Here is a 26,522-nt window from a genome sequence, read left to right on the forward strand (position 1 = left end):
ATTTATCAGGTATACATTTCTTTTCTTTTCTTTTTTTTTTTCAAAATTCGAATTCTTCATGGTTTAATATGGTATTAATGTATTCATCTATTTGGGTTTCTTTGTTACTATTATTGTTTTAATTTTCGGTTAGATATATCTAGTATTCTATTTATGTTGATGTTAAATTTCGAATTTTAGTGCAAATTTTTTCATGTTTTATTATTTTTTTGATGCTACTGTATTTTTCTTTTAACTGTTATTTCATTTTGGTATTATTATTTGTCATTTTTTATTGTATCTTTTTTGTAATTTTCGACTAATTAGATATAAAATATAAAGTCAGATTTAAATGATTAAATCTTTCTTTTTTTTGTTTTTTTTTTGTTTGTGTGTGTGATACAAATTTAATTTTAAAATCATGGTAAAGTCCACAACAAGTAAAAAACGTGCAATTGATGATGATGATATAGGAGAAGAAGATAAAATCAAAGAAGAGGCAAATGCTAGTATACGTGATGGTCGATTAGCGGTGTGGAATGATATGGAGAAGCTTAAAACTTCTGACAAGAACGAAACCAAGCAAAATGTGAGCACTGTAAGCAAATTTTTACTGCCAAATCTAGCAATGGAACTTCCCATTTAAAAAGACATCTTGGTAAATGTGCTGCAAAAAATAATTCTTCCATAAATTTTTTTTTTCCTTGGTGCTGATTGTAGTTCTGGAGCTCAATCATTATCTTTAAAACATCCTAAAATTGATCCTCATGAACTTAGAAAAGCCATTTGTATGTTTGTTGTTGCTGGAGCTCATTCTTTTTCAACTATTGAAGAACCTGGTTTTAAACACATGCTTTCTGTTGCTTGTCCTAGCTATAAGGTATTGAGCAGACACACATTAAGAAGAGATGCATTGAAGTATTATGAAGAGGAAAGAAAAGTTGTTGAATCTGGTTTGCAAAACGCTTGTGGTAGAATTGGTTTTAATTCTGATAATTGGAGAAATGATTGTACACAAGATGAGTATATTTGCATAACTGCTCATTGGATTGATGTTAATTGGAAGTTGCAAAAAAGAATTATTAGATTTGGTGCATTAACACCTCATTTTGATGGGATTAGTATTGCTGAGGATGTTTCTCTTTGTTTGGCTAAATGGAAAATTGATGGAAAAGTAGGAACATTTACATTAAACAATGCATCCTACAAATAACACTATGGCTAGTCAAATTAAGAGACAACTTGTAAGGAATGGGAAGGAGCTTTTATTTTGTGGTGAATATTTTCAAATTCGTTGTTGTTGTCATATCATAAACTTGATTGTGCAAGATGGTCTTAAGCTCATTGATAGTGTTGTGGATAAGATTTGAGCAATTGGTAAACATTTTAGGTACTCCATTCCAAAGAAGAAAAAGTTTTAGGAAATTGCTCAACAAACTTATCATTTGGATCCTAAGAAAAGAATTCGAGGTGATTGTTGTGCTAGGTGGAATTCAACTTACTTCATGCTTGATCGTGCTCTTTATTTTAGGGCAGCAAGTGATCATGTAGTTGAAAAGAATAGTGAGATCAAAATGTATCTTCTTGATGATGATGAATGGAAAAAAGTGTCGGTGATTCATGAGTTTTTGAAGCTTTTTTATGATGTCACAAATAAATTCTCTTCTTATAAAACTTCAATTGCAAACATTTTTTTTAAGGGGGTTTGGGATATTCAATGCATGTTACTTGAAGTAGGCAAATGGGCCACATTAATTTTTAATTGACATGGTGAAAGCAATGCAAAAAGAAATTTGACAAGTATTAGTCCGATTATCATATTTTGTTGTCTTGTGCATGTGTTTTGGATCCTCGTTACAAGTTGAAATTTGTTGAATATTCTTTCATTACTCTTTATGGAGAATTGCATGCTAAGGAGAAAGTGAAAGAGGTGAAAGCTATGTTATGCAATTTACTTAGGGAGTATAGAGATGTTGATGGTGGGGGTGTTGGTGAAAGTGGTGAGGTTAGTCATGATAATAGAACGAGCAATGCTTCTTTTTCTAGTGGTAATGATAAGATGGCTAATTTTGGTTCTTGGATGAGTAGTCAACAACAAAATGTGAATGATAAGTCTCAACTTGATCTCTATTTGGAAGAAAAGAATGTTGATTTTAATTCCAAGATTGATGTGTTGGTTTGGTGGAAAAATAATGGGGCACATCGACATCCACAATTTGCGGCACTGGCTCGTGATATATTAGACATTCTATTTCTTCCGTTCCTTTCGAGTCGACTTTTAGTATGGGTAAGAAGCTAATTAATCCATGGAGGGCTTCACTTACTTCCATGACAATTGAATCCCTTGCTTGCTATGAGGATTGGCTTCGTGCAAAAGGTTTCTCTTTAGGTGATGTTTTGTTTCATTTTAATGTCATTGTATTTTTTTTTTATTATTATTCATTCAACTAACCTTTTGTATATGTTTCTCATTTTGTCAAGGTGGGTCAAATATTTTCTCACCTCAAGATCCCAATTATGAAGACGAAGAAGATGAAGATGAGCAAAACAAAGTTCAACGCGAGACTATTGAAGTTGATTAGTTTTATAATTTAACTCTAGTATAATTTTCAATATTGTGTGTTTTGGACATTGGTTTGTAAACTTAAACTTTGTTGGAACTTGGATTGTATCCTTTTTTAATATTTGTAGGCTTTGTTGTACTTCCATATTTAAAACTTTTATTATTATTTGTACTAGTTTAGTTAAAAAATGGAAAATTTGTCAAAAAAAAAACCTTTTAAATGCACCATTTTGCGAAAAAAAAACCTTTTAAAAGCTTTTTTGTAAAAGAAAACCCGAAGTTAAATTTTTTTGTTGAAGACAACATGTGCCTCTATTTCACTTAATTAAGCTCTAATTTTTTGTAATTATCCTGTAACTCTCGCTTAGCCATTTTATAATTAAATTAAATAAAAACCACCATATCATCCCAACCACCACTCCACCAGCCAGCCACCCTCTCCGTCTCCTCCTCCCTCCCCTGGCAGCAGCCCCCTCCCCCCAACTGAGCCACCGCCCTGAATCGCTGGCCGACCTCTCTCCCTTTCCCCCTTAACCCCGCTGCAACCCTTCCCCTTCCCTAAACCCTAACCCCGACCATCCACCTTTCCCCCTTGGACAACGATGAGAGCAGAACATCAAGTGGCGGAGGATCCTCGAAGATTACGACGACGCGGCGACGAATGCGAGAAAGAGGGAGAGAGAGTGAGTCAACGAGAGAAAAGGAAGAGGGAGAAGAAGCGTGCCACCTGACCGGAAACACCCATTAATTGCTCGATGTTAGGGTTTAGGGAGGGGGGAGGGTTGCAGCAGGGTAAGCGCGTAGGAAAGGTAGCAGGGTCGGCTGGCAGTCGAGGTGGGTCGCCGGGAGTTGGGGGTTCAAGGCGGTGGCTCGGTTCGGGGGAGGGGGTTGCTGCCATGGGAGGGGGAAAAAGAGGGAGTGGCTGGTTGGTGGTGGTGGTGGTGGTTTTTGGGTTTTTTTTTTTTTTATTATTTATAAGTTAAATTAATTAATAAATGGTTAAGTGAGACTTAGAGGATAATTAGAAGAAATTAGAGCTTAATTAAGTGAATTAGAGGCATTAGATTGTCTTCAACAAAAAAATTTCACAATTGAGTTTTCTTTTGCAAAAAAATTTTACTTCGGGTTTTCTTTTACAAAAAAGCTTTTAAAAGGTTTTTTTTTCACAAAATGGTGCATTTAAAAGGTTATTTTTGACAAATTTTCCTTAAAAAATTAAAATTTATAGTTTTATGCACTAACAAATTTTAAATTACAAAAAAATAATTAAAATTGATTACTCTAGACAAGCAGGCCCGAAATGGTCCGACTGGGATGGGTTTGGGCAGCAATATTCTGGCCCGACCTGACATGGCCCGACAATTTGGGCAGAAAAAATTCAGCAGTCCGGCCCGAATCCGGCCCGCCCGATGTTTGATCAGGTCTAAATAAATGGTTTTCTGTAAACTTTTAGATTCAACTTTTATCGGAGGGATATTGGATAAAAAAATTAACGTTATTATTCAAATCTTAAGAAAACCGATTCATCTACCCAATACCATAAATATAACAGCGAAGGTCACAGCTACCATACAACTACTTCTATCTTTTCCAGAAAAACACACCTTTTATTTAATGTAACATCATTTTTGTAAATTCCCTTATACCCCAGATCTTGCTTATTAGAACCCACCACTTTTAATCATAAAAAGATAAAACAATTTCAATCATTTTCAGATTTTTCAACACTCAAAAAAGTCAAAAAATTAAATTTTTTTTTTTTTTTAGTGGGACTCAAATTTTTATCTATATATACATTTCCAAAACTTTATCCACTCACTAAAATTTTATTTTTATAAGAACTTCTGAGTATTATATAAAGAGGTAACGTGCATTAATATATTTTTAAAAGAAGTGAAAATTGTGTGTTTTTTTAAGGAGAGTAAATATGAGCAAAAGGGTTTTATCCGGTGATGTTTGGTGGTGGTTGACGGTGGTTTTGGTGGTTGTTGTTGGTGGTTATGATGGCGTAAACTCGTACCCGAAAGAGGACCTTGTTGTAAATTTACCTGGACAACCAAAGGTTGATTTCAGGCAATTTGCTGGGTACATTGATGTTGATGTTAAAGCAGGAAGAAGCTTGTTTTATTATTTTGTTGAAGCTGAAAATAATACTCAACATACTCCTCTTACTCTTTGGCTTAATGGAGGTATAATGTAGTTATTTTGGTTTTCACAATTTTTTTAATCGTACATTGATGTACTTACCAATGTGATTAGGTTTCGTATGACTTTTTATTAATGAATTTTTGTCGGTTTTATAAAAAAAAACTCGTTCCTAGATTGTTCGAGTAGGGTATGTTACTTTGAGTTGTGTTGTTTGTATGTGCTTTTTTAATTAACCAAGGACAAATTTTTTTAAAAAAAGGTTTCTTTGTTTTTGTTTTTGTTAGAAGAAGTTTTGCAGTTTATTGTTACTGTTGTATAACTGTTTTTACTGCAGGACCTGGTTGTTCATCAATGGGAGGTGGTGCATTTACAGAATTGGGACCATTTTTTCCAAAGGGTGATGGAAGAGGTTTAAGGGTTAATTCAAAGTCATGGAATAGAGGTTGAAATTTGGACTTTATATTAATGCAATTCATGTTATGTTGTCGAATTATGCAATAGTTTTAAGACCTTTGTTGTGATATCTTGTGAATTTGTTATTTGTAGCGTCGAATCTACTCTTTGTTGAATCGCCTGCTGGAGTGGGATGGTCGTATTCAAACAAATCGTCTGATTATAATACCGGGGATGTAGCCTCTGGTATGGACTAGGAAGCACTTGTTTGATGCTAAATTTTGGTTGAATTTTTTGGTTCTGCAAGTATTAGGCCTGTTTCTGATTTTTTGATATTTAACTTACATTGCAGCTAAGGATATGCTCACATTTCTGGTGAATTGGATGGTGAAGTTTCCTGAATTCAAATCCAGGGATCTGTATCTTACTGGGGAGAGTTATGCAGGTTTGTTCGTAGCATAACTCGCATTAATTTAGTTGTTTTTGAAGCAGGAAAGATTTCAATGAATTCTCTGTTTGCATTGTACAATTACTTAGTTGGGATTGAATTAGATGAGAAGTTTTATGATAACTTTTGTTGTCCTAGTTGATTAAAATGCTTTACCTAACTGTTCCTAGGTTGTAGGCTGTACATAATTTTCCTTGATCTAATTATTTTAGTTGTGAACCCGGATACTCAAGTTGCCTTACCTGTAGCAATTTTTCCGAAATTTGTTTTTGTAAGGTCATTAAGAACAAAGCCTGATATTCTGGATTTCATTCAAAGCTAACTTGTCAGTTACATTCCTGCTCTCTTACCGATCTTGCTCTTAGATTTCTGACATTATCGACGTTTATACTGCAGGGCACTACATACCACAACTAGCTGTTGCTGTGTTGGATCATAATGCTCAATCTAAGGCCTCAAAGCTTAACTTAAAAGGAGTTGCTGTAAGTAGTGCAGTTTCTGCTATTTTGATAGGTTAAGTTCTTTTTTTAAATGTTCAATGTCGATAACCTGTTTTGCTTTCTGATTTTGAATTAGATTGGAAATCCACTTCTCAAACTCGATAGAGATGTTCCAGCAACATATGAGTTTTTCTGGTCTCATGGAATGATATCTGATGAAATTGGCCTTGCCATCATGAATCAATGTGATTTTGAAGATTATACCTTTCCAAATCCTCATAACGAAACTGATGCTTGCAACAATGCAATATCAAAAGCAAATACCATTGTTGGTGATTATGTCAATGCATATGATGTCATCCTTGATGTCTGTTATCCATCTATCGTAGAGCAAGAACTGCGGTTGAAAAAAATGGTGATATATCTATCCTTCATAGTAATTTTTTACCCTGACATAAAACGAGTAACAAAACATTGTTGCAAGAATTTCAGATGCTTATTATGAATGGATTGATTTTTGTTCCTGAATACAAGTATAATTTCTTTTTCAGGCCACTAAAATGAGTGTTGGAGTTGATGTTTGTATTACTTATGAAAGAAGATTCTATTTCAATCTTCCTGAAGTACAGAGAGCTCTCCATGCAAATCGGACAAATCTACCTTATGAATGGTCTATGTGCAGTAGGTATGTAATTTTAGGAAACCACTCTGTCTACTTATGGTGATTGATTTTCTCAGCTATATCTTTGTATGATATAAGCTATATCTTTATATGATATAACATTTTCTGCTAACTCCTTCAGATATAATGAAAAATTCTACCAAGGCATAGTAGGAAACTAGTACAAGTATTCCTTACAAAATTGACCCGATTTGAAATAACTTGACTCAAACCCATAACTCTACCCAAAAATTTGTAACCATTATTGACCCGTATCTAAAATGATCTAATCCTGCCAGGAAATTGATTAGACTAGAGTTGATTCATTATAGACACAATTTGATCCAACCTGAATATGCACTTAACAGAACTGAAATTTAGTTTTCTTTCTTTCTTTCTCATTTTTGAGTTTCTGACAATGTCTGGTTTTACAGCATTCTGAATTACTCTGACACTGATGGTAGCTTGAATATGCTTCCTCTGCTTAAAAGAATACTGTTGCACGACATTCGTGTTTGGATTTTCAGGTAACAGTCTACGAAACTTACACGTTTCAAACAAAATATGAAGGGATATATCAAAAATTACACTGCTTAAACTCTTTTCTTTAATATTCGGCAAGCCTAAACATCTGTTACATTGTTGACAGTGGAGACCAAGATTCTGTTGTGCCCCTGCTTGGCTCCCGTACCCTTGTTCGTGAGCTTGCTCATGACCTCAAATACAACGTCACCGTCCCATATGCAAACTGGTTTCACAAAGGACAGGTAAATTGTTGATGCATTGATGTCAACTCTCTCCCTTTTTTCTGTTCTTACTTCTCTTAATCAAGTCTGCAATGTTTTTCTGGTTATAACATTTGATATACTTACAGGTAGGAGGTTGGACAACCGAATATGGAAACTTACTCACATTTGCGACTGTGAGGGGCGCTGCACATATGGTACCTTATGCACAACCATCAAGGGCTCTGCATCTGTTCAGTTCATTTATTCGTGATCGAAGACTGCCAACAACAACTAAAGAATCCGTTGAATGATGAGCTAGATTGGAAACTGATCTAGTTCTGGGTGCTCTCAAGTTGCATCCTGCAGTTCTGTATCTTTCTACTAAGAGGGATAGTTTTTAGATGATTAGTGATAAAGGGATAGAACTACTTCATATTTTCGAAATAAAGGATACTTAGGATAATAGGATTTTCGATTCTTCTGCAAGATTAAAGTGAGGGAGCATAGATATCTGTCATTTGAGTTTCGGAATCAGGGTCAAAGGAGCCTGATTCCTGTGATTTGAGATTTGTAAGTTAGTTTGACGTTGTTTTGCAGTTTTTTTTTTATTATTTTTTTTTAATTTTTTTTTTATGGGAAATAAATTACATGTTCAAACATATTTGTGTAGCAAGTCAACAAAACTCAAGGCAGGTACATAATAAACACATTTTTTGCTGTAATTCCTCCCTCATCATGTATCAGCAGTAGTATAAGTTATTTCAATCATTCAAGTGATCAATAGCCCGCCTAGCTCAGTTGGTAGAGCGCAATTCAGGGTATATCCCCATCACCCTCCATGGGTGGTAAGCATTACAAAAACAATGGGTTGTTGTGGTCGTGGGTTCGATTCCCACGGCGGGCAGCTCTTTTTTTTTCACCATTTTAGAGTTGATTATTTGGTGTAACACCCATTTCTCGTATCCTGGCTTAGGATGTGATGATTACACGGTTTGGGGAGATTGGTTCAAAACCATGCAATAATTTTAGATTTGCAGGGTTTGTGTGCTCAGGCAATCAACAATTAGTAATTTCTAAGAAGAGAAACTAAGTGGTCAAGACATCTTTTATTTTAGACGTTTCAAAATAATGGTTACACTTACACTTTTTTCACGTTGTGAGTGTAAAAAAGTATAACAAAAGACATTTTCTTAGAACTCACAAATTTCCTTCTATTTGCTTGCAATCAAACAAGCACTTAATTTATTGTTTGACCAATTTATTTGAAATGCATAACATATAACAGGGTAACTTATTGAAATAAGTACTCCGTTATAAAGTCCATGTAAACTAAACATGACCGCTTCAAAAATTGGAAAACATCGAGACTAAATTGCACCCATTGACACCAACTTTAGAATACGTTATAAATATCATCACAAACTTATATAATTTTTTTTCTAAAACAATAAGAACTATTTGCAAGCATATGAATGATGGTTATTCGGTGTCATTTATGTCAATTTAGTTATTTTTGTAGCAAGTTGGTGTGAAAGATTCAAAGTGATTTGTAGCAAGTTGGTGTAAAAAATTTAAAGTGTTACAAAGTACAAGTTAGTGTCAATAGTTGCAAAACACCACAAAGTTGGCGTTAAAAAGAGTAATTTTGCTAAGAGGTCACGTCCGGTATGCGCTGCGCCGGAAACTAAGAGCTGTACTCTGCTTGTCATTTGTCAATAAGTTCTTAAATCCTTCAAAACAAGCAATCATCAAAGTTCTAATTTTGTTTCAGAAATGTTTAACCATGATTAAAGCACTGAACTTTGGCTTCTTATTTTTCAACAAAAATGTACAAGAAAAACTCCCAATTTATACGTTACTTCTGCAAATTCACACCAAAATTTCCAACCCCACATCAAATTACACATGGGGTTTATGACCATCTTCTGAAACTATGCTTGGAACAATGTGGGAAAATCAAGGCACGCCAAGTGTTCGACGAAATGCCTCAGAGAATATCCCAAGCTTTTAATGCTTGTAAAGTTATCCATGCTAGTACCTTGAAGTTGGGTTTTGGGTTAAATGGGCAGTTGGGGAATGCAATTCTGGATTTGTATGCTAAATGTGGTAATGCAGGATATGCCAACAGGGTTTTTGAGAGGTTGGAGATGAGGGATGTGCAAGGGTGGAATTCAATCATGTCATTGTATTTGAGAAGTGGGTTGTTAGATAGAGTTGTGGAGTTATTTGGGTCAATGAGGACTTCGGGTGTCGTGCCGAATCCTTTTACTTATGCTATTGTGCTGTCTGGTTGTGCCAGGATGATGCTGATTGAATTTGGGAAGCAGGTACATTGTGATGTTATTAAGATGGGTTATCTGTGTCATACCTTTTGTGAAGGTTCTTTGACTGATATGTATGTTAAATGCAATTCTTTAGGTGATGCTAGGCGAATGTTTGATCACTTGTGCAGTCCGAGTTTGGTTTCGTGGACTGCGATGATTACAGCGTATGTTCAGATGAGATTACTTGATGAGGCACTTAAAGTGTTTGAGTGTATGCAAAGTTTAGGTTGTGTTCCTGATGATGTGGTATTTGTGACCGTGATTAGTGCATTTGTTAATAATGGTAGGCTGGATAAGGCAAGGGATTTGCTTACCCGGATGCCTTTTCCAAACACTATAGCTTGGAATGTTATGATTTCTGGTTATGCAAAAAGTGGAAATGAGGCAGAAGCTATAAATCTCTTCCTAAACATGAGGAAAGCCGGTGTGCCATCTTCTCGTTCCACTTTAGGAAGTGTTCTAAGTGCCATTGCTAGCTTGAAGTGTCTTAATGTAGGCCTACCAGTTCATGCCCAGGCAATTAAGCAAGGGCTTGATCATAATGTTTTCGTGGGAAGCTCTTTGTTAAATATGTATGCCAAATGCCATAAGCCAGAGTCTGCAAGGCAAGTCTTTGATTACTTGGACCAGAGAAACATTGTGCTGTGGAATGCAATGCTTGGGGGCTACGTACAGAACGGGTTTGTGAATGAGGTGGTTGAATTGTTCCTGGATATGAATGGTGGTGGTTTGCAGGTTGATGCATTTACTTATACCAGCATTTTGAGTGCATGTGGTTGCTTGAAGTGGCTGGATTTTGGAAGCCAATTGCATGCTGTGATAATTAAGACCAACTATGAGTCTAACTTATTTGTAGGCAATGCATTGGTTGATATGTATGCTAAATCAGGCAGTTTAGCTGAAGCAAGGCAGCTTTTTGAGACTATAGAGGGTAGGGATAACGTTTCTTGGAATGCAATCATTGTTGGGTATGTCCAGGTGGAAGAGGAGAATGAGGCTTTTGGCCTGTTTCGGAGAATGATGTCTGATGGTATGGCGGCTGATGAAGTTGCTTTGGCCAGTCTACTCAGTGCTTTTGCTAATTTAAAAAATCTTGCCCAAGGAAAAGCGTTACATTCTTTATCAGTGAAACATGGTTTAGCAACTAGCCTTTATGCAGGAAGCTCACTTATTGATATGTATGTCAAGTGTGGGGTGACTGAGACTGCATGCGAGGTATTTTATAGGATGCATAATTGGAGTGTAATCTCTATGAATGCTTTGATTGCTGGATTTTCTCAGGACAATCTGGAGGAGGCAGTAAAAATCTATAAGCTTATGCTGGCTGAAGGACTATGTCCTTCTGAAATCACTTTTGCTAATCTTTTAGATGCATGTCATGGTCCTTGCGGATTTAATTTAGGGAGGCAAATCCACTGCCTCTTGCTAAAGAAAGGGATCTTGTATGACGAGGGATTCTTGGGTATATCTCTATTGGGCATGTACATGGATTCCAATAGCAATGCAGATGCAGGCAAACTATTCTTGGAATTTCCAGAGCAAAAGAGTGCAGTACTATGGACATCTATGATCTCTGGTTTAAGTCAAAATGATTGCCATAAGGAGGCTTTGGAGCTTTATAGAGGAATGCGTTGCCAAAATGTTTTGCCTGATCAAGCAACATTTGCTAGCATTCTCAAAGTATGCTCCTTTTTAACTTCATATAAGGATGGTACTGAGATCCACTCCTTTGCTTTTCGGTCTGGCTTCAATTCAGACATGTTAGTGGGCTGTGCTCTTATAGACATGTATGCCAAATGCGGAGATGTAAGAAGTTCTGTAAAGGTTTTTGAGGAGGTTGGCTGTAAATGGGATATTATTCTGTGGAATTCAATCATTGTAGGATTAGCTAAAAATGGTTATGTAGAAGATGTACTAAAGATATTTGGTGAATTATTGCAGTCACATGTATATCCTGATGAGGTGACGTTCCTTGGTGTCCTTAGTGCTTGTAGTCACGGAGGCAAATTAAGTGAAGGCCGTCATATCTATAATCTGATGGTTAACCAGTGCGGTATTCAGCCAAGACACGATCACTGTGCCTGTATGATTGACCTATTTGGTCGATGGGGGTTTCTTGAGGAGGCAGAGAACTTTATTGAAGAGCTGGAGTTTGAACCTGATGCTAAGATTTGGGCTTCATTTTTAAATGCTTGCAAGTTACATGGAGATGATGCAAGGGGTAGGAAAGCAGCAGAAAAACTGATTAATCTGGACCCTCATAATTCTTCAGCATACATTTTGCTTTCAAGTATACATGCTTCCTCAGGTAATTGGAGTGAGGTTGACTCTTTGAGAAGGAAAATGAAAGAAAAGGGTGTCTCAAAGTTTCCTGGATCTAGCTGGATTGATAGTATGGAGGAGAAAGTTGTTCATAGCTCGCAATGATATATTGATGATGTTTGAGGCTGCTTTTTTCAAGGTGCATTGAAGACCATACTTCACTTGCAGTTGGGACAATGTAAATTTATCGGAACACTTAGGTAGTGTGCCTCACCATCTTTCTGCTGTCATTCCAATGTAAAGTCTATTGAAGAGCATCCCATAATCTGCTATATTTGAGATTCAAAGCAGACCAAGCAGTACTTTGACAATCAATCATGACGAAACTGATTGCGGAGGAAGCTAATTTTAAAACGCTGTTGTACATATCCACCTTCAAATTTTGAGAAGGTAGTAGACTATCGAAGGTGAAGTACAACAACAATAGCAGCCCTGCGCGGATTCCTACTTTGGCAGGATGTGGGGAGATTATATATGTGCACAACATTATCAGTCAAGATTAGAAGATAGCTCCTAAATGCAGAATATCTACAGAAGGGAAAAGTAAATAGACAAGGTATAAAAATAGTAGCGAGAAATATAATCTTTATAGGAAAATATAATTTTGTAGTTGTGGCGATAGAAAAGAATGGTAACAGAGATCTTATATATTTTTTTTGCAGGGACACGGGGTTAGAACTATGGTGGTGTTAAGTCTTCAAAGAGAACAACTCAGTAGCAGGAAACTGTAAGTGAATCATTATCATATTATCTAGCTTAAGCATCAAAAGTCTTTATTTTTAAGGGGTGAGTGGGGGACAATTGGAATTCTGCTACAATATTTGTTATTGTTGTGCTGCAATTCCAGCATAATTTTCCTGATGAAATGTTGCATTGTTTTCCATAATTTTTGGGGTTATGTTTCTCCATCATCCTCGTACAAAATAAGAATCCTCTGCAGTTGTGCATATAATTTACTAATGTGAAGCTCTAAGATGTGAATAAGGTTCTTATTTGAACATTGGACTCTTTAGTAATTTGTGACTTCTCTTATGGACTTGATCTGATTTTGTTAATTTATGGATTTATCCCTCTGTTATTTGGTTTACTATTTCTTGTAGTTCAATGTGCTTCCCCCCCCCCCCCCCCTCTTCCACATTTCAATCCCTTTGTCTACCATAACATAGGTATGTTGATAAGTGAACATAAATAAGTTGCTTGCTACAAAGCCATTCATTCCGTTTGCTGTCGACCCTTACAGATGGTGATTATAAAATGATCAAATTGGGAGCAGAATGTATGTAGTTGCCTTATGTGAAGCTTCAGGAGAGATTGAAAGAGCAAGTCAAATGTATGGGAAGTATATATATGTTGATGAAGTTCATGATTGTCAAACTTTGAGCTTAGAAAGAGAGATTCTAGGGTATTAATCAGAAATGATCTTACATCTCATCTATATATGTACATCAAGGATTCCAGTGTGATTCTGATCTATTTTGTTTCAGGGAAGAAGGAAGGGCTTTTGAACCCTGTTCCTAGCTGGAAGATCTTAAGTTGGAAGTTAGACACAACTCTGGATTGATGGAAAAGAGGTATCTACTCCACTCCTGATAAGTTATACCTTAGAAGCTTTCGTGATGAGAGTTCAAGGAGTTACCAATGTTATGCATAAACAATTCACCACCTATCTTATTTGAGATTTTGGAATTTTTTTTGGAAGTTTTCAAGCATTTGCAAGTTTCAGCATTCTGAAAAGCAGGGCTAGGTCAACATTAAAGCAGAGGCATTTGGACCCTGCAGTGCTACTTTATATGGTACTCTTATACTTCGTATATGTAATGAAAGTAGCAACATTTTGGGAGAAGTTGTATTCTTTTGCTTCCCAATTCTATGATTCAGTCTTCAGTTTTTTTACTTGTTAGGAGTGAATTATATTTTTTTCTTGCCCTCCTTCAGATTTATAGCCTTTCAAGGGATGCTACTAGCTGCTCAATGATACTTCAAATTAATACCATTTCTTCCCTAGACCTTGCATAACAATTGAGTGTCCTAGAATATTCTGACTATTTATATTTGTAATTCAATTTGGCTTATATGATTTTTGGTACTTTTTTGTTTTACCCTGATATGGCTTTAGGTACTTGATTGGTTTTTTGGCTTTGATCTTATTGACATGATTAATTAGTATCAAATTATTGTTATTGACTTTTCAGTTGTGCGAAAAAGCTGGAATGGCTTTTTTCTCATTGCCTTTCTTTTGCCCAAATTTTGTTGCTTTTGTTACTAGCTAACTAAAACAACCAATTTGTTCAAAAAAAATAAAACACTAAAACAACCAATACAAACAGCTAATTAACTAGTCAAGCTAGCCAATTGAACCAGTCAGGAAACAACTATGCCAATTACCAATAGCTGATCTCCTGCAAAAGACCTTGATTTGAAACTTTGCTTCAAGTAATATGCTAGAATTGTCAAAAAAAATTTAATCTAGTCTAGTTGGTAACACACAGTGTATCTGGAGTACTTTACACTGTTCTTTGTGGTATATCTTTCAGTTAGGGGATAATGCTAGAATTTATGTTGCAGGCAGGAGATTTCTCATGCTCCAGTTCTTGAAGTTATATGCTCAACACCAGAATGCCAGATAAACCCAAGCTTCTTAGTTAGGTGAACAAAAAAGACACTTCGTTGTTTAGTTGTTTCACTCAGGTATCTGTTCCTGTTGTTTCTGTAGCTTGTAGAGTTGTTAGATGACATTATAATGGCAAATCCTGTCCTTGATATCATTTGAAGTAAGTTGCTGCTAAAATCTCATCATTTAGTTTTTCCTTAATTGTGCTCTATTAAATTACCTGGTAAACACCCCAACAAAGTTGCATATCAGATTAAGGCTTAACTAGAAGCATCCCTCGCTGTTATCTAAAGTGGAAGCATACGTCTAACATTCCCCCTATTGTGCTGAGAGTGGGACTTTATAATTCATCAAGAGTAACGAAAGGGTATGCTTAAACATGTAGATGTATGGCATAGTAATAATTACGGAGTAGCTTCTTTTTGAACAAGAGTTTAGGGTTCAAATTTCTAGAAGAGTTTTTATTATTTTATTTTATTTTATTTTTATCTTGCAAGCTAATTAGGTGCATTAGGTGGCTTTCCCTGTAAAAAGCACAACAAACTTCTTAATCTATTAAGAGAATTGTCTATATTGTGGCGCTTTATCATTGTATCAAGTTTATCAAATCCTTGATTTGCCAAGTGCTTCTTGTAGGATTTGATTTATATAGCCTTGTGATATATCTACAAAGCAATTTCCGAAGAGAGACATGTTTTCCTAAACTTTTGCTCATGTATGAGGCTGTGAGCAATGGACCCATCTACTCAGTCATACTGAGTTTTATTTGGCCCTTAAATTTTTTATCATACTGAAATTAGTGTTGAATCTCTTTTGTATAAGTTCCCAAAACTTTTTGCATAATTTTTCACCCTCATATAATCTTAATTGGTTTACAACTTCCAGACTAACTTTAAAAACATCACTTCCTTAGACCCCCATATCTTAATTTCTGAAAGTATTGAGCCGAATAGATCTCACTGTCTTCTTCACAAAACCCCTCCATTCTAGAAAACCACTTTCTTTGCTGATGAAGCTCCTCTCATAATTTACAAAGATATGGTATGTGCAACAGCACCTAGTATGTAAGACAAGACTTTAGTCTCCGTCTGCTCATCTTTACTCAACTTCTTAAGTCAAGTGTGGTAATTCTGTTCTCTCCTTTTCTTCTTTATTTATCTCGCCACTATTTCCTCTGTTGCAAATGCTGTAATCATAATTTTCTTCACAAGAAGTCAGAGGCACTAGCATAGAGATGGTTGTTGATTAAATGTTGAGGCCTTATTTTAATAATTTTGATTTTTTAGTTTGGCCCTTGGAAATCTTTGAGCTCTAATACCGCTGTTACTTGATGGAGAAAAGTGAGAAGGAAATGAGAGGGGAGAATGAATGTGTTTCTCTTATTGAATTGTATGCTTTCATGCTGTTAGTGAAGCACTGGCTTCCCTGGGAAGTATGACAGTGTCCTTTGTTGAAGGCATCTTGTTCTTCTGTAATTCAGGCTTCAGTAGATTCTTCTGCAAGCTGGTATTGACGTATGGTTGATGTTGATGCGAGAAAGCATTCAACACCCTCCATTATTCTTCCCTCTTTCTATTATCTCTACTAGAATAAAGAGCCATGAAGTACCATGGCTTATAGCCAGCTGTTCTGATTATCTACAGTGATATAGAAGGCTGGTGGTCCATTTGTATCTATAACTAATTAAGAGCACCAAATATTGCCTTTTGTCCTTTGAAAGACCTTCTGGCTTAATCAGGGTTTTACCACTCCACTTATGTTGGTTACATACCCGTTGGCTTGTTTGTCACACTAATGCAGGACTGCAACAAAGCATAGATTGTTGTGCTATATATAGTCTACAAATGATTGCTTGTAGAATGCCATTGAAGATCAAATATTGTATCTATCATCAGAACTCTGTGGGATGCATGGAAGTAATCTGACAAAAGCTTAATTCTGACGTCATGCAGACCAAGCATAACCTTGCAAGTTGCAAGGGCGGGTCTTGATAAATAATCAACTGCTGTTGTACATCTCCAACCTTATAATCTTGTGAAGTTATTGAACTATAGAAGGTAAATTACAACTATAGCAGCCCAGTGAAGATTCCCACTTTGGTAGGATGTGTGGAGATTTATATGTGCACAATGTTACTAGTCAAGACGAAAAGAGAGCTCCTCAATGGAGATTACCTAAAGAATGGGAAAGTAAATTGACAAGGTATAATAATTAGTAGCGAAAGATTATAAGATTTGACAATTTAATACTGTAGTTGTAACGACGAAAAGGAATGGTTACATAGATCTTACAAAATTGATATGGCAGGGGCACAGGGTTAGAGCTATTATGGTATTAAGTCTTCAAAGAGAACAACTTGAGCAGGATAAACTGTAAGTAAATCATTATCATACTATCTAGCTTAAGTTTTTATTTTTAAGGACGGAATGGAACAATTGGAAGTCTGCTACAATTATTATTAATGTTCTGCTGTAATTTCACTGTAAGTTTCTTGTTAACATGTTGCATTGTTTTCCGTCATTTTCGGGGCTATGTTTCTCCTTCATCTTATTACAATGTAAGAAATCTTTTGCCGTTGTACTGAAATCGACCCGATTTGACCCATTTATCATATTTTGTAATGAACCAAATGATCCAAACTACTCGAACCAAACAACCCTAAATTTGACCCAAACCCGAACCGTTGACCCGAATTGACAGGTCTACTGGGGACCATGTGAGGAGAAAGAAACAATTAAAAGAATAAGAAGAAATGTCTAATAAAAGATTTGCAACACTTTAAAAGAAAAAGGGCCGAAAATGGGAAGTGGTGCACTTAAATAATTCCGGAGGGAGTGTAATAGTGTATTATTAGTTCAAATATGTGTTTGAACTTTCCAAATTGTCATTGTAAATGAGTGATAGTGTTTGCTGGTCTTGTACTTTCTGAAAAAACAAAATGTTCTCCTAGTTATCCTAAATCCCAATCTTCTGGGGATTGTGCAGTCACTATGTATACATATGCAGAAGGTAATGCATGTGCGGGCTCTTTGTTCAAAATTTTTTGGATGATTTAAGTGTACAAGTGGAGCTTATATATTTACATATTTGAATGGATATATGGTCTCTATTTGGCAGATAGTGACTCTGTCAGCGCTGATCTTTCCCATACCATTTTCTTCTTTAGTCTGAGGTTTAAGTTAATCTTTCAATTTGGTGATTGAATTTTGTGGGCGGAAAATAGGGAGGACATGTCATTACAAATTATTTCCTTAATTTCCGGGCCCATGTCGATATTTTATTCTAAGATATTTGTTGTTATGCAGTCTAAAAGTTATTCAATTGGACACCCTTTTCCCCACCTCCTAGAAAGCTAGTAGCTTTCTTTTTTATTTAAAGGATGGCCAACTAATATTGGTATTGAATAAACCCACCATTCACATGCTGCTATGAAAATAATATAAATTTAGTAAGGGAATATTTTGAAAAGTATAGACTGAAAATGATTAGCAGGGCTTGCATCCATTGGTGGCTGATGCTGGTAATTTTTGTTGGGATTGGTTGTTTGAATGGGTATCCTCTCGAGGATATTGTGGTAGGATTGCCTGGCCAACCAAAAGTTGGATTCAAACAGTTTGCTGGCTACATTGATTTGGATGTTAAGACTGGGAAGAGCTTGTTTTACTACTTTGTTGAAGCTGAGAAAGATCCAGACCATAAGCCTCTCACTCTTTGGCTCAATGGAGGTTAGCTTCTTACTCTTCTGTCTGCTTCATATCCTGAGGATCCATTGCACATTTTTTTTTCCTTTGTATTTGAATGTATTCTTCTCGCTCTTGGAAGACAAGCACCATCGACTGCTTTGCATTCATCATTATTGTTTATGTATTGCTATTCCGCTAAGATGCCCTGATATTACTATGCCGGCTGGAGTATCTACAAGGCCTTTAGAATTTCATACCTAAAATGAGAGACCAAATAAGCAGCTTGATTACAGCGTTTAATAGTAAATTCCTACTTTTTTTGGTCTCCTGTTTTCTGCATTTTATCAGATGTGCTCCATACCTTTGTTTGTTGAGACTAATAAGAACAGTGTAGATAATTGCTGACTATTATTATTCAGAACTGGTTGTCGTAGCCCTTCACTTCCCATCCCAACCCCCCCCCCCCCCAATCGTGCTGTGTTTTGTTTTCACCTGCATTTTGGTTTGCAGGCCCTGGTTGCTCGTCACTTGGTGGTGGTGCCTTTACGGAATTGGGACCATTCTTTCCTACAGGTGATGGTAGGGGTCTTCGAAAAAATCCAAAATCTTGGAATAAAGGTTGTACCTATTAACCATTCTTTTAGAAGCTTTCTTATCTCCTGCCTACATTTCTAACCCACATTATTGGTACTTTTATTTTTTTCTGTGTCGATTACAGCATCAAATCTCCTATTTGTGGAGTCTCCTGCTGGAGTAGGCTGGTCATATTCAAATACAACGGCTGATTACAATGCCGGGGATACCTCAACAGGTGTGGTACATTATTTTAGGCCCATTTTTGTTCTATTTACTATATCAATGAAAGCTTCATCCTATTTTTATCTACAGCAAAAGACATGCAACTTTTTATGATGAAGTGGTATGAGAAATTTCCAGCTCTGAAATCGAGGGATTTCTTTCTTACTGGAGAAAGCTATGCAGGTAGTGATCTCATTGTATGATGATCAACATCTCAATAGTTGTCTCCTTCCTTTGTCCCTTCCTACTTGCTCCTTTGCAGTTATAGCAAAATTATATATATCTATCTTTTTCAAGCACTTATAGTTCTTATACATATATACGAAAATTTGAGGTGACTGATGGTGGTGCTCTAATATGTATTTGTGTGCTTGTTATGATGGAGGATAATCTACAGGGCATTACATACCACAATTAGCTGTTGCTTTACTGGATCATAATGCCCATTCTACTCGTTTTAAGTTCAACATAAAAGGAGTTGCTGTAAGTCATTTTGTGTAATTTCACCAATCTTACCTCTTTTCTTATCCCAACCTAAAAAGAAAGTAAAAGGGAAACCTTTCCAACAGTTGTAGTGACCCTCTCTCTGTCTTTTGGTCGATTAGATTGGAAATCCATTGCTCAGACTTGATCGAGATACTCGGGCAACATATGAGTTCCTATGGTCACATGGGATGATTTCTGATGAAATAGGCCTCACCATAATAAAGGAATGTGATTTCAGTGATTATAGTTTTGGTAGTCCTGATCATAATGTTTCTGGTAAATGCTATGATGCAATAACAGAAGCTCAGCTCAGCGTTAGTAGCTACGTTGATAACTATAATGTCATTGTAGATGTTTGTTACCCATCGATAGTGGAGCAAGAATTTCGGTTGAGAAAAGCGGTATGCTTCATCTTCATTCCTTAGTGATTGCTTGTTCCTGATTTAAATATTTCTGATTCCTGAATTGTGTCTCTGTCTGCTGATGTGCAGGCCACTAAAATAAGCTTGGGTATTGATATTTGCATTAATTACGAATCTGGATTCTATTTCAATCTTCCAGAGGTCCAAAGCGCTCTCCATGCAAATCGAACAAAATTGCCCTACAGCTGGTCCATGTGTAGCGAGTATGTCAACTAATAGGAAGTTTTTGTTGGCATTATTGTTTCAGGAGATCCTTCTTAAGTTTCCTGGGAGACCTCATTATTTGGCTATGGGGCTGACATCACTGGATCACTGATATTTGCATCTTTTCTGTGACAGAGTTTTGAACTATACCAAGACTGACGTCAAGATGAATATGCTTCCCTTGCTTAAAGGAATCATCCAAAAAGGTGTTCCGGTTTGGGTTTACAGGTAGAAGCATGATATACGATAAATTAATTTTACTCAAGTAATGGAGATACAATCCTGAATCCTTTTATGTTCAATTTTCCATTACTCAGCGGAGATCAAGATTCTGTAGTTCCACTGCTGGGATCCCGCCAGATGATTCATGAACTTGCTCGTGAACTAAACTTTACAGTCACTGCTCCTTATGGAGCTTGGTTTCACAAAGGGCAGGTAATTCTCTCCCAACTTTTTATATGGTTGTGTCAAATGAAAAAACACTAGCCATTATATATAATATGTACATTTAGACACAGCATGCTTATCTAAAGGATGCAAATATGCTGTGGTATATGTAGATAATTAGTGAAGTTGGAACAACGGCATTTCTGCAACAACCATATATGTTTATTATTACTTTATTAGTATGTTTGGTACAGTTGAAGAATTGCGTTTGTATGATACATTTACGTCTGATCTGTCTGGTAACAGGTAGGAGGTTGGTCAACTGAGTATGGAAATTTGTTGACCTTTGCCACAGTAAGGGGTGCTGCACATATGGTGCCCTATTCACAGCCAGCCAGGGCTTTACACCTCTTTAGTTCTTTTGTTCGTGGTCTAAGATTGCCTAATTCAACACGCCTGCCCATAGATGACTAGCAATATTTAGCAATCGCATGAATTAGAATTGGTACGGCATCTCCATTGCTATGCTGCAAGGAACCATCAGTTTATGACAGGCAGATTCAAGTGCTATTTCTTAGGCAATCTTAGGCAGTAACTAATTATTTCTTAGGCAAAAGTTTATTTTTTTATTTTTTGTGCGAATTTCTTAGGCAAATGTACACATAGTACAGCAAGACTGTGATGCACGAATTTGTCAAATGGTTGTCGTCTCCCGTTTTTGAAACGTCTTTAAGGCGTCCCCAAGACATTAACATCACTGATTAATGTATTACATTATACATTTATATGGAGTATAAATACATCAAATTAGTATAATTCACAAAAATTGGCAAACTCTGACCCTAAATTGGCAAATCCTGACCCTAAAATTGAAAATTTGCCCTAATGCACACAACAATATCATATGATAAGTTGCTAGATCTAAGGCACATTTTTTTGGAAAGTCGTGGTATACCATTTGCAGTGATCAGAAGTTTTTTCTAAAAAATAAAAGATAAGAAATTGCATGAATTACGCACTACAAACTATTACAGACTGATCATAAAAATTGCTTGAATTGAAGCATCAAATAGAGATGAGAGAGACAAAGATTAGAGAGTGAGAGACGATGAGAGAGAAATAGACCTTTGAGTTTGCTTTGGTCGTTCACTTGTCGGAGCGTCGTGTCGTTCAACGGATGTTAGAGGAGATGAGACTAGAAAGTGAAAAGCTGAGAGAGAGAAAAACTAAAATGTAGTTAAGGTAAATGACAAGTGGACTTTGGTCGTCACTCGTCAGAGCGCCTTTGGGTTTGATTGAGTGGGTTTTGGGTAAATGACGAGTGGACTGGCTCAAAATGGGCTTCAGCTAAAAATTTCGGTCCATTTTGAGCCATTTTTAGTCGGGCCAAAAACTAATTAAAAGTGTCATTTTTGTATTTCCCAAATGTAGGGAATTTTCCCTCGCCCTGCCGTGGGTCATGTTTTTAAGCATGGCGGCACTCCAAGGAAAAGAAGCTAGAGAAAAAGAGTCACCAACAAGTTTTAGGAACTTATAAACCGTTCATGATTATGAAGGTTACACCCCATTCACAATCACAAAGATTGCTAACTCCATAATGGTCCGGAACCATGAATGGATGTTCGGGGATGATGATACAAATTTGACCTGAGAGAAGCCAAACCCGCCCTAAATAGGCCTCTACTTAATTCTTTTGATATTCATGCGTGCTTTTCAATCAACATACATACATCAAATTAGCCAGCCCTAAACCTGTTTAATCTACGTTGGTTGATTATTAATGCACAATCAAATCTAATATTGGTGATCACTTGAATTAATATCATATTAAGCCTAAATCCAATTATTAATTATCTTATTAAGCGTGATTTCAAGTACAAATTCTCTTTAAACCTGCAAAAAAGACGTGATCAAGCAATAGCAATAAATCATAAATAATCAAGCAACATATGATCAATATAACAATCATCATCATAAAAACATCATCAAAACATTGTTAGTAGTAAGACCCTAGGCATGATGCTAAACAGATTAATAACAATGAAAGGAATGGTGTCCTTCCAACAAGTGTATTATTCCGATAGAGGGTTCAGAATTATTACAGAGGTAATTCTTCAGTAAGGTCAAGTGATCGGAATGCCTAGGTTGGAGGCCGCTTCCGATCAGTAATATCAGGGTACAATTGATATTACAGCTTAATCTTAATTGAACCCTTCGGGTCGAACCCAATCGAATCTCCGATCCGAGACGTCGAATTAATCCGAAAGGATTTAATGAGTCGACAGAGTTTTACGAATACAGACGTCGAAAATCGAGCCTAGGGCGTCGATACCGAGCGTCGCAAAATCACAAGCAACAAGTATGAGCATAGCCGTAGCTAGGCTAGGCTAGCTCATAGCATGCCTAGGTGCACCATGTGTGTGCTAGGCGCACCATGGTGTGCTAGGCACCATCGCAACCTAGGCACACCCTGGCAACCCATCGCATGCTAGCGTGGATGCCTAGGTGCGCATGGTAGCCATCGCAAGCCACCACACTCATCGCAAGCCCATGCGCATCACTAGGCGCACCATGCGTGGCTTAGGATGGTTGGGCACTGTCGCAAGCCTAGGCAGTCTATCGCAGGCCCTGACATCATGCCAAGGCGTTGTCGCAGCCCTAGCATGATGCCTGGGCACCATCGCAGATCAGCACATGGCAGGACCACACGCACACTCTAGGCACAGCCATCGCAGTGCTAGGCACTGGCGCATGTGCGTGTGCGCGTGCCTCGCATCAAGCACAGCCACAGCAAGTGCTGGGCACTGGCATGTGCTAGTGCGAGGATGGCTAGCAATGCATGTGCGTGTGCTTGCGTGCGTGCCTTCGCATGGCAGCACCAAACACATCGTGCTAGCAACGAGCACCAAGCCCAGCATGCGTGGCTCGCTAGCAGCACGCATGCTAGGCCTTGCGTGCATGGTGCGCTGGCCGGGTAGCTGTGCGAGAAGGGGCTATGCGAGAGAGGGCTGGTGCGAGAGTGTATGCGAGGGAGTGCTAGGCAGCAGCACTAGGCTAGCAGCACCAGCGCCTAGCAGCTCGCAGCGTGCTAGGGCTGATGCGTGCTAGGCCAGTGCGTGCCAGCACAGCTTACTAGCACAACAAGCTGGCTGGCTTCCCAGCCTTGGTGCTAGGCGCCAGCTGGCAGCCTTGGCAGCCAAGGCAGGCTGCCAGCCCTGCTGTCCATAGGGTGACGATTTTGGTGAGGGGTGGGGACCAAGCATGGGCAAGGCCTTGAGGAACAAGGCAATGGTCCCCCCACCCATTCATGGTCCTCACCTAACCCTCTCTCTCTATTTGACACTTGTTGCATTGTGATTAGTTTTGTTTAATAATTTATTTTAGAAATAAATTAATTAGCAAAATTCATTCTCCCACATTAGTGGAGGATGAAAAATCAAGGGATCATTTCCCTATAAATACCAAGCTTGGTATTGGGATTTGACACAACCTTGAGTGGAATTAAAAAGGCAACTCTAGAAAAGAGTAAACCTTTGATTCGTAAAACTCATAGTTATTTTGTCCGGGTCTTGACTAACCTTCAAGACTTAGGACGCTCGGGTCGGGTCGAGGGTACGATCCGTCGGAGATCTCGTCTTTTCGGGATTTTGAAGTAAGAGCTCTTTAGGAGCTAAGCACGCGTCAAAGGTATAATTCTTGTCCTTAATCTTGTTTGATTAAGTTAATTATGCTTGTTTAATTGCTTTAATTAAGGGGCGGGTCTTGGTGGGTTTCCTTCCGCGTAGTGTCGGGTCACTACGAAACCCTACAAACAATCCTAGCATGTCACTAATAACAAAATCAACACGTTATCCTAAACATGATAATAGAAATCATAATAACATCCTAAACATGATATCTACTCCAAAATCAAAAGAATAATAAGAAGGTTGATAAAGTTACTCACTTTGATGCTTCAACCTTCTTGCTATTAAAACAATACACACGTTAGTAAATTTCAAGAAAGTTAAATCAACAAAGTAAATAAATCAAATATAAATTAAAATATAGATTTGGGACCAAACCCTCAAAACTATCAACCTTTCACAGTTTCACTTCGAGGTCGAAGGCAACGTCGAGTATGGTTTGGAGTATTCGAATCACGTAAAGGAAGTATTGTGTTTGTTTTGGGGTGTTTAGGCTAAAAACATTGGTTTTAAGAATTCAAGGGAATTCCGGGATGAGGGGATTTTTGAGACTAATTGTGACTGATTTTTTGATGATTGTTTATGATTTCAAAACGGGGAAAACGACCACTATTTATAAGGAAAAAAAAAGAGTCTGGACTGTAACACCCTAGAATTCCTTTCCTTTAAAATACCTATTTTGCTCTTTTTAAAATAAGAATTAGGAAATTCTAAGACATTACCGCCACCGTGAAAACGGCTAAGGCAATTATCAAAGACTCACAGTGGAAGACCCATTTCAAAAATCATTCAAAATAAGTTAACTTAAAAAGTCAAACCAAACAAAAGTAAAGTCAAACGAAGTCAACCTACAACCTGGAATCACTGTAGGCCCTTATCAACCCAAAAAAAAATTTAAAAACCTTTGTGTTAGTCTCACAAGCAAAATATATGATAATCAAACAATAAATCACATCATATTCTTATAGAAACTAAGCATGATTCGCTCTCCACTCATGTCCATCATGTATATGCTTCATCATCTGAAAAACTTCACTTTACTTTGTCCCCATTACTCGTCATTAAAAATGGGTCGTCATAGGGCCAAGATAAAGACAAGGCCAAACAAACATACAAACACACAATCAGCAATGCTGAGTACATAAACGTAAACAGTACATACTAACATGCTTTCATCCTATCAACATACAACTTACCTTGTTGCACCTTTTTACAAGCATACAAAACAACCAACCAACACATAGCTAAATAAATTGCTTATTTAATTTGATTACGCATCGAACGAGTTTCCCACCAATTCCCTCCCCCAAATAAATTGAGGTAAACTACACCGGGAGCTAACCGGGTATGCAAATGCCACATGAAAGTGACTGGACGTCCTGCGCATAAAATAAATAAAGGAAAATACAGCGCCCTGTACTCCCAGTACAAGTTATGGTCAAATATAAATTCGCATAACTCCCTCCCATATGTTCATACTCGAGGTATATACGTTCCAAGAGTTTTAGTGCGTAATCTCTTTCACTTTACATGATTTACATATTTTTAGACTTGGTGATGACTCTCAAACCATAATACAGTTAATCATAATAAATCATTCAAGCAATCAAAAACACCAATTTAATTCTTGAATAATTAGTGACCACATAAATTTAATGTTGAACCCTTTTTAAACTACCTCGGCGTTAAATAACACCTTAAGCGCATAAAGCACCGCAAATCTTATCCCTTGGTGTTTAGAACACCTTAAGTGCACTAGGCATTGCAATACATTTTATTCCTGTGTACTAAGACACTTAATAGCTCAATTCCCATGCTTAAAGCATCAATAAAAATTATATGAAGCATAACAAAATTCCCTTTTTATATTCCAAACCAAATTAAACATTTAGTTTAATTTAACATGCTCTCAATCATGCCAATAATAAAAGTGTGGTTTATATTCAACATGCCAACATAATTAATTCCAATCATTAATTCACCACAAATAATTCATACTTCACAAATCAATCACCAACATCAATCCAATCAACAATTCCAACCAATACCTATCATGATACTACCTTGGAATTAATTAAACAAAGCCTAGCATGCTTCTATACACTTGAATAATTACCGAGTACGCGAACGTACCTCGAATATGATCTCAAAATCGCCACGTCTACACGAAATCACTCACTTGGAAATCTCCTACAACCCAAAATTATAAAGAGGCATTAATACCTATTCAATATAAATT

The 26,522-nt window shown here is 37.0% G+C and overlaps 3 protein-coding genes and 1 non-coding gene across 5 annotated transcripts; all 4 read left to right on the forward strand.

Moving 5' to 3' along the window:
- The first annotated feature begins 219 nt into the window (after positions 1-219).
- Positions 220-8,143, forward strand: LOC110735782 (serine carboxypeptidase-like 42). 2 transcript variants are annotated; one of them, XM_021915967.1, is made up of 11 exons: positions 220-2,050; positions 4,550-4,731; positions 5,025-5,132; positions 5,237-5,329; positions 5,436-5,528; positions 5,928-6,013; positions 6,108-6,386; positions 6,523-6,656; positions 7,067-7,159; positions 7,282-7,399; positions 7,507-8,143. In XM_021915967.1, exons 1-11 carry the CDS (start codon positions 1,950-1,952, stop codon positions 7,669-7,671), a joined length of 1,452 nt encoding a protein of 483 aa, XP_021771659.1. In that variant the 5' UTR covers positions 220-1,949; the 3' UTR covers positions 7,672-8,143. The 2 variants fall into 2 exon arrangements, with proteins under 2 accessions (XP_021771659.1, XP_021771658.1); XM_021915966.1 differs by lacking the exon at positions 220-2,050 and having other exon boundaries at positions 4,113-4,731.
- TRNAL-CAG lies at positions 8,144-8,264 on the forward strand. Its single transcript has 2 exons — positions 8,144-8,178; positions 8,229-8,264. It is a non-coding gene; the product is annotated as a tRNA-Leu (tRNA).
- A 579-nt stretch (positions 8,265-8,843) lies between these two features.
- On the forward strand, positions 8,844-12,144 carry LOC110735783 (pentatricopeptide repeat-containing protein At3g09040, mitochondrial-like). Its single transcript, XM_021915968.1, has one exon. The coding sequence runs from the start codon at positions 9,187-9,189 to the stop codon at positions 12,109-12,111; it is 2,925 nt and encodes a 974-aa protein (XP_021771660.1). The 5' UTR covers positions 8,844-9,186; the 3' UTR covers positions 12,112-12,144.
- Positions 12,145-18,067: 5,923 nt separating this feature from the next.
- On the forward strand, positions 18,068-21,414 carry LOC110735784 (serine carboxypeptidase-like 42). Its single transcript, XM_021915969.1, has 10 exons — positions 18,068-18,342; positions 18,811-18,918; positions 19,019-19,111; positions 19,189-19,281; positions 19,496-19,581; positions 19,704-19,985; positions 20,076-20,209; positions 20,346-20,438; positions 20,528-20,645; positions 20,904-21,414. Exons 1-10 carry the CDS (start codon positions 18,099-18,101, stop codon positions 21,069-21,071), a joined length of 1,419 nt encoding a protein of 472 aa, XP_021771661.1. The 5' UTR covers positions 18,068-18,098; the 3' UTR covers positions 21,072-21,414.
- The last annotated feature ends 5,108 nt before the right edge of the window (positions 21,415-26,522 follow it).

Source organism: Chenopodium quinoa, unplaced genomic scaffold (genome assembly GCF_001683475.1).
Source record: "Chenopodium quinoa cultivar QQ74 unplaced genomic scaffold, ASM168347v1, whole genome shotgun sequence".
NCBI classification, from domain to species: domain Eukaryota; kingdom Viridiplantae; phylum Streptophyta; class Magnoliopsida; order Caryophyllales; family Amaranthaceae; genus Chenopodium; species Chenopodium quinoa.

Excerpts from the sequence above, each read along its gene's own strand:
- LOC110735782 (XM_021915967.1), top strand. The coding sequence starts at position 1,950 with ATGTTGATGGTGGGGGTGTTGGTGAAAGTGGTGAGGTTAGTCATGATA. Across the intron at positions 4,732-5,024 it reads TACTCTTTGGCTTAATGGAG|GACCTGGTTGTTCATCAATG; the intron begins GTATAATGTAGT and ends TTTTTACTGCAG. Across the intron at positions 5,330-5,435 it reads TACCGGGGATGTAGCCTCTG|CTAAGGATATGCTCACATTT; the intron begins GTATGGACTAGG and ends CTTACATTGCAG.
- LOC110735783 (XM_021915968.1), top strand. The coding sequence starts at position 9,187 with ATGTACAAGAAAAACTCCCAATTTATACGTTACTTCTGCAAATTCACA.
- LOC110735784 (XM_021915969.1), top strand. The coding sequence starts at position 18,099 with ATGATTAGCAGGGCTTGCATCCATTGGTGGCTGATGCTGGTAATTTTT. Across the intron at positions 20,439-20,527 it reads GTTCCGGTTTGGGTTTACAG|CGGAGATCAAGATTCTGTAG; the intron begins GTAGAAGCATGA and ends TCCATTACTCAG. Across the intron at positions 20,646-20,903 it reads CTTGGTTTCACAAAGGGCAG|GTAGGAGGTTGGTCAACTGA; the intron begins GTAATTCTCTCC and ends GTCTGGTAACAG.